The sequence below is a fragment of the Halichoerus grypus genome, chromosome 13 (genome assembly GCF_964656455.1).
Source record: "Halichoerus grypus chromosome 13, mHalGry1.hap1.1, whole genome shotgun sequence".
In the NCBI taxonomy this organism is placed as follows: Eukaryota; Metazoa; Chordata; class Mammalia; order Carnivora; family Phocidae; genus Halichoerus; species Halichoerus grypus.
In genome coordinates, this window is record NC_135724.1 from 82,440,530 (window position 1) to 82,460,189 (window position 19,660).

The following is a 19,660-nucleotide window of genomic DNA, read 5'->3' on the forward strand; positions in this document are numbered from 1 at the left end:
GGCACTTTGGACTGGATTGTTCTTGGTGGTGGGGGGTTGTCCTGTACACTGCAGGATGCTTGGCAGCATCCTGGCCTCTGTCTACCCACTAAAACCCAACAGCAATCCCCTCAACCCTGTTGTGACAACCAACAATATCTCCAGGAAATTGCCAGAGGTCCCCCTCACAGCTGGGAACCACTGGTTTAACCCCTTCTAGCACCCCCTGTACAGGAATCTGGGGTAAATGCATCTGGCCCTGGGAGAAATTCTGCACTTTTATTTAAGAATGAGGTTGCATAAGAACCAGAGCCTCAGCCTAGGCCACCCATGCCTGCCCTGGCATAGACAGATGTCTGCTCAGGAGGGCAGGGCAGAGAGGGGAGTGCTTGACCTCCAGAAGGGGAGGGAGACTCACTCGATGGGAAACCACTCTGAGAGCAAAAGGGCTGGGTTCAGGGCCCAGAAAATGGAGGGATTTTAATAGCACGAAAAGCCTCATGAATCCCCGAGGCTCTCACGTCAGAGAAAACCGCCTTTCTTAGCTTTTGTCCGCCCTCCCTCTCCTCCCCTGTACTTGGGAAGCGAGCCAATGAAGCTGACATCTCGTGGAGTCTCACCCAATAGGAAGTTCAGGTTAAGATGATTTTGGAATTGGGAAGGGCCCTCCTCTTTCCTATTCCTATGGAAAAGACAGAAAGTTGGTCAAATGCTGGGTTCTTTGGAGAAAACAGCTGAGTGAAGCCTCTCCTTGTTTTCAGATGCGGCTGATCCTAGAAACTACCTGGCAAGCTAGGTACCTGGCCTCCTACCTTCTGAGAACCTCAAGAGGCTGAGAATCTCAAGATGACCACTTTAGGGATGAGGAAGCCGAGGGCTCCTAAGAGTGAGGTCACTTGCTCAAGGTCGCCTAGGGAATACATCAAGGAGCCAGGGTTTGAATGTGGTTTTGCTCGAGGCCAGTGTTTTCTGTTCTGTGGAGCTGCCTCCACTTACTAGAGCCGGACAGCTCTTAACCAAATGTCAGCTTTTATGTCTTCCCCATCTGAGAAATGGGCAGAATGGCAGCTGGCTGCTACCTGTACCATTGGGAGGTGGAAAAAACCCTGTCCTCAGAATGTTCTAGAACGTGCTGTCCAATGAGCGTTCTACGATGATGGAAATGTTCCATGTCTGCGCTACCGTAAATGGCAGCCACTAGCCAGAGCTGGCTACTGAGCACTGGCCAGGGCAACTGGGGAATCGAATTTTAAATTTACCTGATTTAAATTTAAATAGCCACATGTGGTGGTGCCTGGCTGGCTCAGTCTGTGGGTCCTGCAGCTCTTGATCTCGGGGTTTGTAAGTCTGAGCCCCACATTGGGTGTAGAGATTCCTTAAAAACAAAATCTTTATTAAAAAAAAAAAATAGCCACATGTGGCTTGTGGCTGTCATACCGACCAGCGCAGCTCTAGAATTTTGGATGAAGAGTATTTCATTTTAATAAAGAGAAGGAGCAGTATGTACAAGCCAGATTTTCAGTTATTTCTAACTTAATAGGACTTAAGAGTGTATGATATGCATGTTTCTGGAACAAGATTTTTGCCCTTTTAACTAGGTCTAGATTAGGTTAATATAAAGTCAGGTTTCATACTTACTTTTATATTCTCAGGGTCTAGGATTGCCCATGTCAGCCAACAGGTCCTGAATAATGTCAGGGGGATTGGGGAGGGAAAGAAGTGGCCAAGAACTCTATGTTCCCAAAGAAGGAAATAAAATGGGGGTGTGGTAATGCAGGTTGAGGACAAGCACTTTCAACAGGGTGGCCAGGGAGGTGACACGGTCTCAGAGTAAGCGACATAGGAGCAAGACTTGAATGATGGGAAGGAGACAGCCATGGGGACACAGGGGTGAAAACTGCCCCAGGCGGAGGGAACAGTAAGTGCAAAGGGCCTGAGAAGGAAGGCACAGGGTGCATCGGGGAGACCTTGGGGCCACTGGTGGCTGGTCCAGAGTGAGCAAGGGAGATAGTCACGGATGAGGAGGTCAGGTAGCTGGGTAGGAGCCAGAACAGGCAAAGCTAAGACATATGGGTCATATAAGTTATCTGGATTTATGACAACAAGTGGCTGCTCTAGATATCCAGCCAGGGTCATGGTTTAGGGTTGAGGTTGCCGGCCAGTGGTTGCCATCCTTAACCCCATCCCTATCTCGGCTGGCCAATGAACACGGCTCTCCTGGGGGGCCCAGGTGTGAGAAGCTTCCCAACAGGCCCCCCAGTGTCTGGAGGCACCTGGGGACTAGTGGCTCACCCAGCCTCACACGTCAGGGACCACAGAGCCATCAAGCAAATCCAAATGCCAAAAGCCCTTCCAGCATCACGATTATCATATTAAAAACCAACCCACCCTCTCAGCGGATGTCATGGAGGCGCAGGACAGAGCATCTGTGCTGTGAGCCATTAGGGGTCCCTGACAGATGTGCTCTTTTCCCCCCTCCCCACCCCCAGCTGCAAATGAAGACCGTCCTTTTCTTCTGCCCAGACAAGGATTGATGAGGATTCGGAAGAGCACTCAGACAGGCAAGGAAAGGCTGTGAACCTTTTCCAAGCCTGCAATTTATCTTGAGGAGACTGTTCACATCACTTTTTACAGGCTGGATTATGCTCTGACCTGGCACATTAATCTCACTGAATAAAATAATAATCATCAGAAAAAGGGAGCTGGACAGTTGCCAGGGAGGCATTAATAATTGTCGCCCACACTTCGGCGGCACAGGGAAAGGGTGTTGGGTCCCATCCCCACCCCCTCGCCCCCAGAAGTGCCTGTCTGAAGTATAAGGAAGTGAAGGAGCCATGGTCTGAACTTGGAATACTGTATAGATGGTGTATGGGGACCCTTCTCCTTAATCAACTCTGAGCAATTTCCCAAACCATCATCACCCCAGGGAGCTTACATAGGAGGGAATATGGCCCTAGTAACTCAGAGCAGGGGTTTTGGGGAGATTCCCCAAGTTCGAATCCTTGCTCAGCCACTTACAAGCTGTGTGGCCTTGGGCTACCTCCTTAACCTCTCACTTAGCTCGTTTTCTCCTCTGGAAAACATGGATAAAAACAGTACCTGTTGGAATGTAAAATGGCATAGCTGCTGTGGAAAATAGTATGGCGGTTCCTCAAAAAGTCAAAGAATTATCCCATGACCCAGCAATTCCACTCCTAGGTATGTACCCAGAAAAAATGTGTTCAAACAGATACTTGTAAAAACAAAACAAAAAAACAAACTAAAGCAAAACAAAAGATACTTGTACACAAATGGTTGAAATAGCACTGTTCACAATAGCCAAAAAGTGTCCATCAAACCCAAATGTACATCAACGGGTGAGTGGATAAACAAATGGTGGTGTACCTATACAACAGAATATGATTCAGCCATAAGAAGGAATGAGGTCCTGACACCTATACAACGTGGATGAAGCCTGAAGACATTATGTATAGGGAAAGAAGCCAGGCATGGGGTCACACAATAGATGATTCCACTTATATGAAATGTCCAGAATAGGTAAATCCATAGAGATGGGAAACAGATTAGTAGTAGTTGCCAGAGGCTGGGGGGTGTGTGAGGGGGAGTGACTGAGTGAAGTAGGGAAGGCTCCATTTGGGGTGACGAGGCCTTGGAACCAGACAGAGGTGACAGGTGCCCACAACTGTGAATATACTGAATGCCACTGAACTGTAGACTTGACAATGATTACTGGTTAATTTCATAGTCTCTGAATAGGACTTCGATGAAAAACACAAAAAACAACAGCACTTGCCTGGTAAGACAGATGTCGGAAGGAAATGAATGCCTGGCCCATTCAGAGCGCTGACTCCACATGAGCTGGTCCTACTGCTATGTGTTAACTATGAGGTTTGCAATCTTCGGCATGTGATTTAACCCCGTTTCTGCTCCGTGACAAGAGATATCAACGTCTATCATCCCAGGATTAAGACTGAGTGAGACTGTGTCTTCCGTAGACTATAAAGTCCATGAGTACGGGGTTTTTGTCTACTTTGTTCATTGATATATCCCCAGTGCCTAGAACGGTGCCTGACGCACAGCTGGCATTCAGGCAGTACTTCTTGAATGAATGGCACTGCCTAACACAATGCCTAGCTTCTGGTAACTGCTTAGTGATGCCTGGCCATATTTATTATCATTAGTTTGGCATCCAGGTTTCTTTGAGGCTCCCTATATGGTCCTTTCCAGCACATGGAAGTACTACTTTGCCTTGTGGATTTCTGTGTCTTCATGACAGAGTTCTCTGGACGGCTACCAAGTACAAGAGGTTTGAGCTGAGCTGGGAAAGGAATTTAAGCTCTCACTGCTGGTATAAGGGGAAGTGGTGAGATTTAGTGTAGCTGGCTAGACTATCAACTCATTCACTCAACCATCCATCTATCCATCCATCCATCCATCCATCCATCCATCCATCCATCCATCCATCCAAATATCCATTAATTAATTTCATCCAAATATCCATTCATCCATCCAAATATCCACTCATTCATCCAAATATCCATCCATCCATCCATCCATCCATCCATCCAAATATCCATTCATTTATCCAAATATCCATCCATTCATCCACCCACCCACCCACCCATCCACCAACCTTCCCATCCAGCCATCAAATTCATCCGTCTACCTATATATCTATTCACCCCTATATACATATAATAAATGCTTTTGAGTGCGTATCAGGTGCTGGTGACCCATTGACAAACAAGCTAGATGCATTCATTTCTGCTGTCACAGAGGTGACAATCAAGCAGAGAAGGCGGACAATTAATCCAGTAATTATAGTCAGGGTGGTGAGTGCTAGAATAGGAGGAGTATAGGGTGCTCTGGGAGTCCTCCTCAGGGGCACCATCCCTAGCCTGAAGGGGCAGGGAAGGTTTCTAAGAGGCTGTGATCCAAGGAGCAGGAGTTAATTACAACATGAAACAGGGGAAGGGTCTTTGAGGCAGAAGGATCAGCAGGTGCAGTGGGTAGGAGACTGCATGCCACATAACCCACTCTGGAAACTGTACAAGTTAGTTATGCTGTGCCTCACTGCCTCGGGAAAACGGGGTAAGGAGAGCATTTGCTACATGTTGGTACTAGTTGGTGTGTGTAAAGACATGAAAGAAGTAGAATCTGTCCAAAGCACAGAGAACAGGGTGAGGGGCAGGCGGGAGGGCAAAAGCAAGTGCAATGAGAAAGCAGGTGGACATGTAGGTGGGAGCAGCGTCAGAGGGCTGCAAAGCCTTGCCTGCCTCCCCTCCAGGCGATGACCAACCCGCCGCTCATTTCATCCCATATCCATTAAGTCTTTTTATCTTTGCAGCATCTCAAGCAGGGTTTTGTTAACATCTTAATTTTCCACAGGACGAAACATGTTCAGGGACACGAAGTGACTTACCCAAGGCCCTGTGGCTAGAATGTGGCAGGGTCCGGAGGGGCCCGGGAGCTCTGGCATGTGGTCCATTCGCAGCCTGGAAGGTGATCTCCTGCAGTGGCCACAGCCTTGGGAGTTGGAAGATGTGGATTCTTACTCCGATTCTATAACTGACTGGTTGGGTGTCTCATACCTTGTTCAGCCTCAGGAGAGTCAGTGAAGAGATGGCCAAAGACCCCTACTCCCTAGAACCCGCGAATGTGACCTTATCTGGAAAAGGGGTCTTTGAAGAAGTGATTAAGACTCTTGGCATAAGGAGAACATCCTGGATTATCCAGGACCCTAAATGCAATCACCTGTACCCTTATAAGAGACAGGGAGAGGGAGACTTCATACACAGAGAAGGCCACATGGCCATGGAGGCAGAGAATGGGCAGAGATTGGAATGATGCGGCCTCAAGCTAAGAAACACCAGCAGCCACCAGAAGCTAGAAGAGGCAAGGAATGGATCCTCCCCTAACATCTGCAGGGAATGCCGCCCTGCTGACACCTTGATTCCGGCCCAGTGACACTGACTTTGGACTTCTGGCCTCTGGAACTATGAGAAAACAAATTTCTGTGGTTTTTAAGGAAGCAGACACGTGGTAATTTGTTGTAGCAGCCACAGGATACTGAAACTGACTTTTTCATCTAGAAAGAGGCGGTAATAAATTCCCTCTCACAGGGCTGATGAGAGCCTGAAGTGAGTCAGGACATGGCAAAGACCTAGCAAGAACCAGAATGTAGTAGTAGGTGATGAGTAACCATTAACTGCCTGTTTTTCTTATCCTTCTCTCACATCCACTTTGAGGTACAGCTTGGGCCCTGAAGCTGGAAGGCCCTATGTGGGAAGCCCAGCTCCAGCACAAAGTGGTAACAGCCATGTGACTCGTGAAGCCACCTGCCCCCTTAACCTCCCATCTCCTATCCATTGCAGGATAATAATGGTAACCCACCTAAGAGGAGCAGCAAGGGGCCACATAAGGTAATTCACACACAAAGTGCTCTCAGCAAAGTTTCAGGTACACAGTTGGTGCTCAATAATTGTGAGCTATTATTATTCTAGGCAGTCGATGCTGAGCTAGCTTCCTCACATGGCTGGGTTCATGTCTCTTGCCTTCAGTGGACCCTGAAAAGTCTTCCCATCTTATTTCTGTCCAGAGATAATCAACCAAAAGGCACAGGGCGGGGACCACGTGAAACTCCAGTTTCTCCGCCATGTCGCTCACCCATCTGTTTACAGAGCCCTACTCTGAGCGACACCACCATGCTAGGTCTTACAGACAAACTGGGGGACAAAACGGATGTTCTGTATATGGGAAGACGGAGTGAACCTAATAATCACACAAATAGGTAATCCCAAAGTGTCACAGTGCTATGAAGGAGCAGGTTCAGGGATCTAGAAGGGACTTTTGAGTAGAGGCCCCCAGGACGAGCATTTGGGGCCACCCCCTGACCACAGCAGCCCAGGCTGGGGAGGAGCTTGGACTGAAGCCAGTGTAGATGCACCCGCAGCCCTTGCTCTTAAAGTGTGCAATTTGAGAAGCTTGTTATACCCATACCCCTATGAAAACATCACTGCAGTCAAGACGGTGAACGTATCTCTCACCCCCAGGAATTGCAAGCCCTGATCTGCTTTCTGTCACCTTCCATTTTCTAGACTTTCTGTAAATGGAATCGTAAGGCACACTCTTTGGGGGTACGGTTTCTTTCACTTAGCATAATTGTTAACTATTTTAAGATTCATTTATGTTGTTTGTATCAATTCAGTTGACCCTTGAACAATGCGGGCATTAGGAACGCTGACCTTTGTGCCGTCAAAAACCTGCATAGAACTTTTGACTCCCTGAAAACTTTACGAACAGCCTACTGTTGACCAGAAGGCTTACCAGTAACATAAAGTCAATTAACACATGTTTTGTATATGTATTCTACACTGCATTCTTACAACAAAGAAAGCTAGAGAAAAGAAAATGTTAAGAAAATCATAAGGGGGGGCGCCTGGGTGGCTCAGTCGGTTAAGCGGCTGCCTTCAGCTCAGGTCATGATCCCAGGGTCCTGGGATCGAGCCCCACCTAGGGCTCTCTGCTCAGCGGGGAGCCTTCTTCTCCCTCTCCCTCTGCCTGCCACTCTCCTGCTTATGTGCTCCCTCTCTCTGTCAAATAAATAAATAAAATCTTAAAAAATTAAAAAAATCATAAGAAAGAGAAAATACATTGACAATTCTGTGCTGTTATTTATCAGAAAAACATCGTGTATAAGTGGACCCGTACAGCTCAAACCTGTGTTGTTCAAGGGTCAACTATAGTTCATCCCTTTACATTGCTGAGTTGTATTTTGTTGCATGCAGATACCAAAATTTCTATCTCTGTTCACCTATTCATGGAAATTTAGGTGATTTCTGGTTTATGGATATTACAAATAAAGCTGTATGAACATTCACACGAGTCTTCACATGGATGTGAGTTATCACTCCTCCTGGGTGAACGCCTATGGGTGGGAGGGCTGGACCCCACGGCAGGCATATGCTTCACCTTTTAAAAAACAGACAAACTGGCTTCCAAAGTGGATGGTACCATTTACATTCCCACCGGAAGCGCATGAGTTCCGGGTCTCCCGCAGCTCTGCCCACACGCGGCATGTGGTGTGGTCTGGCCTTTCCATGTTGGCCGCCATGACCCACGTGTGTGGCATATCACTGTGGCTTTCATTCCTAAAGATTAACAATGCTGAGCATTTTTTCAGGAATCTATTTGCTAGCGGTAGATCTTCTTTGGCAAAGGGTGTTTAAATCTTTTGGCCGTTTATTAATCAAAAAAGAGTTTAATACATCTGCTCTTTACAAAGGTGTGGGCAGGGTTTAGGGAAGGCAACCAGGGGTGGAGAAGCTTCCTCAGGCCGCGAGCTGTTATCCCCCTAGCTTGGATTACTCGTAATTACTCTCCCTTGACAGAAAGCTGTCTGTGGGGGGCTGCCCACGATGGGACCTGTGAGTTTAGAACCGTTTCCCACATCTGTGAAAGGGGATGGTAGTAATAACAGTACCTGCTTCATGGAGTTGTGCAGATTCAATGAGCTTATGTGTATAAAGCACTCAGAACAGCACTGACCTGAAAGATGTCCCCATCCTGATCCCCCAAAGCTGTGAATGTCCCCTTCCATGGCAAAGAGCACTATGGATCTTGGGATGGGGAGATCATCCCGGATTCTCTGGGCGGGTTCAATGTCATCACAAGGGTCCTCATGAGATGGAGGCGGGAGTTTCAGGGTTAAAGAGGTGATGATAGAAGCAGAGGTCAGAAAGAAAAAAGAGAGAAGGACTCAACCTGCCGTTACTGATTGAAGATGGAGGAAGAACACAGCCCTGCCAACACCCTGACGTTGGCCCAGTGAAACCCATTTTGGAATTCTGACCTCTAGAACCATAAGACAACAAATTTATGTGGCAGTTTGTTGAAGCTGCCGTAGACTCATATACTAGAGGAAGAAATACCTCTGCCTCCTGTCCTTTCAGGCTTCCCATTGGCTGACCAGCTGGAAGCCAGGGGCCGCAGGAGCCCATTTGTGTAGTTCACCCAGGTCAGCCTGAGTGGGAAAGGACACTGTGGACCGTGTCTCTGGAAGGGCCAGAGGAAGACATCCAGCACAAGTATTATCCCCATTTTACAGATGGGAAACTGAGGCACGAGAGGCTAAGTAAGCCATCCAAGGTCACACAGCTAGGAAGGGGTATAGCTGGGACCTGAATGTCAACGTGCCCAATGCTAAAGTTGACATGTCTAACCATCGGGCCACATTGCTTCCCATTGTCAAATCCCTGCTGCCGACCTGGTACTTGGCGTGAGCTCAGCGGGCGAAGGGTAATGGTGATGGTGGTCTCAGAGGGGCATGTGGGGAGGCATCTCAGGACTTCCTGAGATCTGTTGTTTCCCTTTGGTCTTTCTTCTCATTGTCTCTTTTCTTTCTTTTTTTTTAAAAATATTTTATTTATTTATTTGACAGAGAGAGACACAGCGTGAGAAGGAACATAAGCAGGGGGAGTGGGAGAGGGAGAAGCAGGCTTCCCGCTGAGCATGGAGCCCGATGTGGGGCTGGATCCCAGAACCCCGGGATCATGACCTGAGCCGAAAGCAGACGCCCAACGACTGAGCCACCCAGGCACCCCTCCGTGTCTCTTTTCTGTCTTTATGCCATTTTAGACTCCCTGGCACTGCCCCTGGGCATCAGACCTGTGCCTTCACCTAAGGAAACCACAGTAACCTAGGATTTTGGTTCAACTGAATAAACCACGTGGTGGGGGAGTGAAGGTGAGATGTGGGGGGTACAAAATCAGACCCAGACTGCCCTGATGTGAAATAACAAAAAATTATCTCTACTGGTCTCTGCCTCCGGTTGCTGAAAATGAGCTCCTAAATCCCTTGGAATTTCCTGGAGTTTCTTTGGTTCTAATGAGGTGACTCCTGGTGGGCTCCTGGATGGGGGCTGGTCACCAGAAAAACCAAGCTATGATCAGAAGCTTAGAACTTTCAGCCCTATCTCCCTTATTCCAGAGAGGGGAGAGGGGCTGGAAATGCAGTTAATGATCAATCATGCCTATGTGATACAGCCTCCATAAAAATCCCAATACTGCGGGGTTCTGAGAACTTTGGGGTTGGTGAACACGTCCACATGCTGGAAGGGCGCTGCACCCCAACTCCATGGGGACAGAAGCTCCTGTGCCCAGGACCCTTCCAGACCTCACCTTATGTGCCTCTTCATCTGGCTAATCCTCAGTATCCTTTATCTTATCCCTTATGATATGACAAGCAGGTAAATGAAAGTTAAGTGTTTCCCTGAGTTCTGTGAGCTATTCTAGCAAATGACTGAACCCAGCTGGTGTCGGAGCATTGCCTGATGTGTGGGAACCCCACACATGTGGTGTCAGAAGTACTGAGTGTGTGAGTAAAGAAGGGACACAGCAGTGTTTTCCCGATGCACTTGGCCAATGGCTTTGGGCACTCAAGATGGATGGCCAGTTCCAACCTGCTTTCCTGCCAGCCAAGGCCTGTGATGAATTCTGGGCTGTCTGAAGTTGAAAAGATGGACTGCTCTTACAGAATGGAAAGCAGGAGTCTTCAGAAATTCTTGAGTGCGTCTCCCTCTGTCCAGATTCCCTGCTTCGAGTGTTCTTGCAGAGGCACTGACATTAATTAACCCCTAAAGATGATGTCTTTTCCCAGCTCTGCTCAGTCCTCTGAATTACAACAGCTATCTGCCCCAACACCTACCAGCAGGCCTTTCCTGCAGGCAAAGCACCCCTGCCATCACACCCCATCCTGCGTCCACGGCAGACATCCCTAATCGATCCTGGAGTTTGTTTCTTCTGAGCCCCAGTACCCTTCCCTTTAAAAAACAACGCTCCTAAAGTCACAAAGAGTTGAAACCTATGAAAGCCATCCTTCCCTGGGAGAAGCAGGACTCAGGGCACGGCAACGTGCTTTTTTCCTTTCTCAGGTGACATTTAGATGAAAATTGCATGAAGGGCAGTTTTGAACAATGAAACTCAGAAGTGCCCTTGCGGAGTAGAGGATGGTGGTGACAACAAAGAACATGCTCAGACTCGGGGAACTGTAAGAGGTGGGTGACATATGGTGGCATCAGCTCTGCCCACACCTACTCTTAAGGTGCCCCGAATACCCTGCATGATCAGCGTGACTGGGGCTATCCATGGCCACAGCCAGTGCCTACCTTGGACTTGACAGCCAGGATGATCTTGGGCAGGGCCACGACGAGGCACTTGAGGGCAATGGTGACATACTTCAGCACAAAATCAGCGATGCCCACAATCCACAGCAGGTCGAAAAAGTCCAGCGTCTCCAGGTTGGGCTTCAGGAATATGAGGCTGGGGGAGAAGGGGAGATGGTTCAGAGAGTCCAGACACTCACTTAGGATCCCTGGCCCTTCTGGGAGCCTTGTAAGTATTACCTGTAGACAGAGCCCTGAACTGGGCATCAGACATCTGTGTCCTCTTTCTGAATCTGCTACTAACTTGCTGTGTGACTTCAGGTGGGTGTCTTAACCTCTCTGAGCCTCAGTTCCCCTGAGGGCTATGCAAGGAGATTGGCCAGGAGCCTCATTAGTTAAGGTGTCTTCCAGTTTTATGAGTCCATAATAGGCTTCCACAGAGGAAGCGAAAGGGAGGGAGGCAAGTAGGCTGGCCAACACTATATAGGGAGGAGGGAAACTGATGTGCAGACACCTCTGTTTACTGTATCTCATTGTCCTGCACAGTGAGCATTGCTTATTCCCACTTTATAACTGAAGCACTGGAGCTTGGAGAGGTGAAGTAAGTGGCCCAAGGTCACATGGCATGATAAGCATATGGGCATTAATATCAGAAAGACCTGAATTTGAATCCAGTTTTCTCCATTTATTGGACCCTGGGCAAATAATGTTATCTCGTAAGCCTCAGGGTTCTCCTGTGCAAAATGGAAGTCATTCCCTCCTTCATAGTGTTATTGGTGGGATTCGATTGAGATAACAGACGTACTACTGACCCTGCCATGCTGCAGTGATAGTAACGGCAACCCTACAAGGCAGGCACTATTACGGCCCCATTTTGCAGATGAGGAAACAGAGGCACAGAAAGATAAAGTACACGCACAAGGTCCTACAAACACTAAGGGGCAGAGGTGGATTCCATTGCTGGCCTATCCTACCGACTTCACGTCTTAACTCATTTCATTTTCCCAAAGACTCTATGAAGCAGGTGCTATGATTATTCCCATCTGAGCTGGAGAAACCAGGGCACCAAGAGGTATGCTGGATATCCTGGCTGTACTTGGTGCTTTCAGTCTTTATCCCATAGCAGCGCTATTCGTAGTATGTAAACCCATTCTACCCATCTGTGACCAGGTAAGTTAACCTCACATTCAATTTGTGCACTTACCTTGTTAAACACAGACAACAAGCCGTTCTCCAACTGGCATTGGTCCATGGACCACACTTTGAGTAGCACTGCTCTCTACCATCTCTGAGAGTAATGATGTTAGTCATAATAACATAATAGCTAGGATATCTTGGCTGTTTACATCATTGCTGGCCTATCCTACCGACTTCACGTCTTAACTCATTTCATTTTCCCAAAGACTCTATGAAGCAGGTGCTATGATTATTCCCATCTGAGCTGGAGAAACCAGGGCACCAAGAGGTATAGTCACCTGCCCATGGCTCTTGGCTGGAATGAGAGCCAGGATAGGAACCAGTATCCAAACTGTGCTGGTCCACTCGCTTTTCCTCCTGCTGATTCAAGGCTCTGAGGAAAGGCCACACCAAGTCCTCTCTGTCCCCCGTAAAGCAAGGAACAGTGCACACAGCCCAGCGTGGATGCTTTCTGAATGCTTCTCACATATTCTGCTGGGCTGGCAGGAAATAGCACAAACCGGGCTCTCTTATGATAGCATCCAAGGAATGAAGTGGTCTATTTTTTACTTTTATTTTAAAAAATCTATTTCTATTTGTAATAAAGATCCTCAAAGAGTCAAGAGTAGGGCAAAATCAATAAAAACAACCTATTTTGGCAACCTCTCCCGATACCTTCTGTGTCCTTTCACATTCTAGTCTTGTTTCTGGAGGATGCCTCTCCTCCAGGTTGGAGTGGCCATCCACGTTATAACTCAGGTAGAGGCTGGCACCTCTGCTTCTGCTCCCATTCTACCCCGGGACCCCGGGCTGCTTGGCTCTGCTTCTCTATTAAGCTTCTGCGATGGCAATACAATGAGGATCTGACTTCCACTTTTATCTCAGAGACACCAGCTGGTGTTAGATTCACCTTGTCTGGGTTGTAGTTCACCGTCTTAGGGTTTCTTTTTTTTTTCCTTTTTTTGCTTTTGGAGGAGGGACAGGGCCAAAGTGTTTTTGCAGATTGATTGCTAAGTCCACTTCCTTCTTTTCTTTTTTTTGTTTTTTAAAGATTTTATTTATTTATTTTAGAGAGAGCACGAGCACGAGCATGCACACATTGGGTGGGGGGGAAGGGCAGAGGGAGAAGAGAATCTTAAGCAGACTCCATGCCCAGCGCAGAGCCCAACATGGGGCTTGATTCCAGGACCCTGAGATCATGATCTGAGCAGAAACCAAGAGTCGGACGCTTAACGAACTGCACGACCCAGGCGCCCAAGTCCACTTATTTCTAACGTTCACTATGAACTTTAATGGACTGATGTATTTTATTGTCAGTTTCACCCCTCCTGAGGCACCACCACCAACACCTATGGTAATTCATCATGAAAGAATAGTATCAATCATGATAGGATTATGATATATCAATGTTTCAGTTTACCCAGTACTTTTCATGTATTATAACATCTGGCCTTCTGAAGAATTAGCCTGTCAGGTGGATAAGGCAAGAATAACCTGGTCCTGGTTTCACAATGAGGAAACTGGCATAAGGAGTTTCCATTATTTGCCAAAGGGCACAAAGCTGGTAAGTGGAAGGATGCTGGTCATTAGAGTTCAAATCCTAGGAAGATTCAATCTCACTGTCAAAGACTGCCTACCAGGACTAAGACTCGTTAGGAAAAGCTTCATGAAGCCGCAGTTTCCCCACCTGCGAAATGGGGCCAGCAATACCCTGCTGGGTCACTGGGAGAGTAAAAGGAGCTAATGGCTATGGGGTTCACTTACAAACGCACTCTAGACCATTAACATTATTACAGAAGGGGGCTCAACTCTGTTGCTTTTCTCCTAAGCTTCTCTCTCCCTTTCTGTGCTGCCGGTTTGACTCAGCCCTGGTTCGATGGGGGCACAGAGGTCTAAGCCTATGAATGTGATCATGCTCAGAGAATGGCATGAGCTGGAAATTCATCCAAGTTTCTGGGAACTGCTACCTCCTCCACCCTCCATCCACCAGGACCTTGATATTCTGGGCCAGTGTGTGTGATGTGTCTTGATGCCTTAGAACTAACTCCCCAAGTTGCTTTTATGGAGTGGTCCCAAAAAGTGGAGAAACTGCCCATTCCTCAAGGTCCATTTTTAAAAGAGACATCCGTGATTTGGAAGCTTGGCTGGAGCTTCAGCCTAGTCCTACAGGCCCTCGCTGGCCAACCCTCTCCACCTACCCACTATGTGGTTACTGGGAAATGTAAGTCACACATGTGGCTTGCAGTGTGTTTCTGTTAGAGAACTCTGCCCCAGCACACATATATATAACAAGAGGGTGGGACTGAAAACGTACATGACACAGAGCCACTGCATCGTTCTCATGTGAAGCAGCTGTGTGTCCCAAGCCCAGCAAAGTACCCTCCACTTTCCCACCAGGGGTCAGACCCCCCCCTTGCTCACCTGTTGTACAGCTGTTGGGAACTGAACGTATAGAGCACATACAGGGTGTTCCCCGCCAGAAAGGCCAAGATCCACAAAACGACCAGCACCGACCTCTTCTCCTGGAGACAAAGCAAGAGACTTGTAGGGATGCTGCAATGCCAGAGGTGCACATTGCAAAACATTCCAGAATGTTCTCTGACAAGTAGCCACTTCTCCCTTTCTCAAAGGTTTGGAAGAAGCAGGGCTGAGGGTGTGGAGCATTTTGGTAAATGCTCCGCTGTCTCTAGACACAGCTCAGTGCCCCGTGCATGGTACAGAGCACTGGCATCTTCCCACCCCCCTGGAACCCAAGGGGTGGTCCCAGAGGAGGTGACAGAAATGTGGAACCTGGTATGTGAAAAAGCAGGAAGGCTCTATGGGTAGCAAGGATTCTGGAGCCGGACGGCCTGGGTTCAAATCCTTGATCTGTAGCTGCAGGGCTGGGCAAGTTCCTGAAACTCTCTGCGTTTCCCTCTCCTCATCTGTAAAATGGGTACATACTGTGACTCCATTACAGAGTTGTGAGAATTGATGCACATGAAATGCTTAGAATGGTGCCTGCATGCAGTCAATGTTGGTTCACATTTCCTGTAAGGACTGGACGCACAGAGCAGGGAAGCAGCTCTTGCTCAAGGGCACATGTGTTAAGCCTCAGTGCCCTCATTTGAAAATGGGAGTTTTGCTAAGGATGAAGGAAAATTCATAAATGTAAACTTTCAGTCTGGTTTCGGCTCATGTTTCGGACTCACTAAATGACAGGATCTAGGATCCAGATTTTCCAACACAGCAGTCGATTCAAATCTACAGGTTGACAAATTCTGCTCTCCCTTTTTCTAGCCTGGACCACGGGGCTACTATCCTGGCCTGACCGTTCAACCCAGGGCCACGGTTATAGTGTTCAATTCAAGCTCACACACATGGCCAGCAAAGTCTTTCCTCAAACCATCCCTATTTCTTTCTCCAGCCTCATTTCTGATTAGTCCCCAGGAAGCCAAGCTGGAAAACTTTCTTGGTTTCCTGTTTCCCAGCAGCTTCTCAGCCTGAGAGCCATCCCAAGGAATTTCTAGAGGAGGTGCGGGGCAGGGTGTGCTCCTGCCCATGTAGTCTGGGAGACACACACAGACCCCTGTGCTGCTGATTCCCAAAAGCTCATCTTTTCCTGGATCAGGGCGGCTGCATTGCTGGAATAAGATGAGGTCATAACTTTCTCAGTGCAACCTTCCCTGCGGTTTTGGTAAATGCTCCACTGTCTCTAGACACAGCTCAGTGCCCCGTGCATAGTTACAGAGCACATTTCCATAGAGTAGACAAAATAAATGCATCTCCATCCACCCATTATTCCAGGAGTGGTCAAGGTTAATGACCCTAGAAACCACCTCCAACCAACCAACTGCTCTTATCAATGTGAATAATCTACTCAGCAGCCCTTCTTACTCCAATAAATAATGGATTCCAGTTTAATCCCCCTGTAAATCCAAACCAGAGGTGGAATACAAAGAGAATTAGCAATGCCCTGAGAAGCCAAACTCTGAAGGACAAAAGGGGAGAGTTCTCCAGCAGTAAGTTGATATTTCTAAACTTACAAGGGTCATGCAGAATCTCTTTCACAGAAAATGTGTACGGACAGACAATACATCAGCTGTGTCTTCATAGGGTTCAAGGATCCCTACCTAGAACACCTACCCACGGATATAGGCAGCCTCTGACCCCTAAAATTTAAGCCAAGGCAATATTTAGATGTTCCGCATTTGAGAGAGAGCCCCCAAAAGTGTCCTATTATGATGTTGATCAACCTGCTGTTCTAATAACAGCAGAAAGGAGTTTGCATAAAGAAGATGAGACCAAGGGTCAAGAAGAACCTCTGGTCCATGCCCAGCTCTGAACCTCAACGTGCTCATCTGTCAAATGGAGACTGAGCCGCCTTCTGTGCCTCACAGAGGCCCAGATGCTTTTAAGAAAGCCCCAGAGAACGATGGAGAGAAGGACCAGAGAGGATGGTGGTTGTTAGGGGATCGCATGCACAGTAGAAAGCATAGGCTTATTAAAAGTAGCTCAATTAAATGTTTCCTATACACCAGGCCCTGTGCTAAACACCTCCTAAGCACTGTCTCATTTGACCCCCTCTATGCATGTATGAAGTCGGTATGAATGAATGGTTCCTTTTTCAGGGCAGCACTGGGGACTGAGATCACCAAGGTAACCTATTCCAGGGCCTGTGTGCAGGTGGCTGGAGGGGCTGTGTTCACCCCCGGTTGAAATCAAATACTTATCTGTGCAGAGCTTCACCGCCTGACACCACCACTTTCATGGACTGTGTGACCTCATACACAAGGTACTTAGTGTCTCTGAGCCACCGTTTCCTCATTGGGAAAATGAGCTAAGAATGATTCTGCCTCCCTCCAGGGCCGCTGGGACAAATCTGCAAGATGAACTGTGCCATCTGCCCAGCTTTGTGCTTGGCGTGGTTAGCACCGCGCGGAGGTTACATGGGAACTCGGGATGATGATGGTGAAGCTGGTGAACCAGGAGCGCCAGTGGGCTGGCCTCAACTGTGAGAGTGGCCAGGCAGGCAAGGGTGCTGTGGGCACGTGGGGGAGACGCTGCAGTTGGGAGGGTGCGGGAGAAGGATGGCACATCCAGGGATCTCTGTCTAGGAGTGGCAGGCAGAAGAGTGGCCTCCCAGAGACGTCCCCCTCCTAGTCTCTGTCACCTGTGGCTATGTTAGCAGAATTTACTTATTTATTTATTTTTTAAAGATTTTATTTATTTATTCATGAGAGACAGAGAGAGAGGCAGAGGCAGAGGGAGAAGCAGGCTCCCCACGGAGCAGGGAGCCCGATGTGGCACTCGATTCCAGGACCCTGGGATCATGACCTGAGCCGAAGGCAGACGCTTAACTGACTGAGCCACCCAGGCGTCCCTATGTTAGCAGAATTTAGATGGCTACGCAGCTAACCTTGAGATGGGGAGACGCCTGGATTTTCTAGCTGGGCCTGATGTAATCACAAGAGTCCCTAAAAGCGGAAGAGGACACAGAAGGGAGCGTTTCCAAGGAGATGTGACCACAGACAGACAGGTGGGCATAGAGGTGCGGCGTTGAGGGCTCAGAGGAGGTGGAAAAGGGGCCACGAGCCAAAGAATGTGGGTGACCTCTAGAACCTGGGAAAGGCAAGGCAAGGGGATCTCCTCTGAAGCCTCCCGAAAGAATAGTCGTGTTGACAGCCGATCTTCACCTGGAGAGACCCGCTTCAGACTTCTGATCCACAGAACTATCAGGGAGTAAATCTGTACTGTTTTAAGCCACTGCGTTTGTGGTCACGCGCGACAGGCGCCTAGGAGACCAACTCGCCGGGTGACTCACCTTCAGAGAGACCTGTTCTCGCAGCGTGGAGTTGGCGTAGGCAAAGGTGCTAGCCATCCCGATGCACACAGCAATGCCTGTGGGACAGAAGAGGTCCGCCACGGTCCTCTCAGGCTCCTTGGGCCTGGCCTGAGCTTATGAGGCACCATGAGCAACATTAAAAAGTCACTACCCTCTATTCCTTTACGCCAACCAAGCAGCAGAGGAAGTTTCTGCAGGACAAACGACAACCCCCACTGGACAGAGGACGACACAGGCTCAGAGAAGGCGAGTGACTTGTCCCAGGTCACACAGCTGGCCGAGCAGGATCGCATCCCAGGTCTGACTCGGAATCCCATACTCTTAAGCACTGGGCACCATGAAGGCCTCTACAACCCTGCCCTAGCCCTTGGGATGAAGGGGCCCCGACCCGGCAGGTGAAGCCCCAAGCTGCCACACCCGTAAGCCCCCAGACTCACCGAGCTTGTGCTGGAAGCACACTTTGGCCAGGAGGATCAGGATGAAGGGCAGGCCTTTCTGGAGCCAGCAGACCACGGCCTTCAGCTCGGACAGGGCAGGGGCGGGCGTCCCCGGCTGCTCGTCGCCCCCCTCGTCCGAGTGGGCGCGGTGGTCCCCGCCCACGTGCTGCAGCAGTGAGCTCCCGCGGTGGCCGCTGTGGTGGAAGTGGTGGTGGGGCTGGCGGTGGTGGTAGGCGCCCCCCTCGCCCCGGCCCCCGCCCTCCTCCCTGGACGCAGGCATCTGGATGAACACGTCCCCGCCTCCGGCCGATGCCCCCAGCACCAGGCTGGACGGAAACGGGGTGGCGGGCAGGCTGCCCGCTGGGAGGCCGGGGAGACCAGAGAAGAGCGCAGGTGGGGAGGCCGACTCTGCCTTCAGACTCTCAAAGACACCGCCTTCATCCACGCTCGCCTCAGAGCTGAGCGCTTGGCTGCGATTTCTGGGCCAGGAGGGAAAAGAGAGCCCCACCAAGTCAGGGGGGGGAGAGAAAGACGGCACCCCAGTGGAGGATGGGGGAGCAAATAACAGTACCAATATTGTTGCAGGCCGAATTGTTTTCCACCCCTCCCCATTCCTTTGTTGAAGCCCTAACCCCCGGACCTCAAAAAGTGACTGTACTTGAAGACGGGGTCTTTGCAGTGGGTGATTAAGTTAAAATAAGGCCACTGGGGTGGGTCCTAACCCAATATGACTAGTGTCTTTATAAGAGGAGATTAGGACATGGACACACACAGAAGACCAGTGAGGACACAGGGAAAGGAGGAGGCCATCCACAAACCAAGGAGAAAGGTTTCAGAAGAAACCGACCCTGCCCACACCTTGATCTTGGACTTCCAGCCTCCAGAACAGTAACACAATAAATCGCTAATGTTTAAGCCACCCAGCGTGCGGTATGTCACAGAAGCCCTGGCAAACTGAGACAGACAGTACCAGCAACAGGGTCATAATCTTCATGGAAAATTTACCGTGCGCCAGATAGTTTTCTAAGGGCTTCCCGTTGATTAAATCATGACACCCTCCTATCAACCCTGTGAGTTAGGTAC

The 19,660-nt window shown here is 49.0% G+C and overlaps 1 protein-coding gene across 2 annotated transcripts in view; it reads right to left on the reverse strand.

The window, feature by feature from the left end:
* RNFT2 (ring finger protein, transmembrane 2) overlaps window positions 1-19,660 on the reverse strand; it is a 68,890-nt gene that overhangs the window by 42,883 nt on the left and 6,347 nt on the right. For both annotated transcript variants that reach the window (XM_036115863.2, XM_078060927.1), the window contains exons 4-7: window positions 18,578-19,056; window positions 18,120-18,196; window positions 14,738-14,838; window positions 11,144-11,297 (exon numbers count right to left, since the gene is read on the reverse strand). In XM_036115863.2, the coding sequence (XP_035971756.1) occupies window positions 11,144-11,297; window positions 14,738-14,838; window positions 18,120-18,196; window positions 18,578-19,056 (811 nt within the window). The remainder of the gene's footprint in view (window positions 1-11,143; window positions 11,298-14,737; window positions 14,839-18,119; window positions 18,197-18,577; window positions 19,057-19,660) is intronic.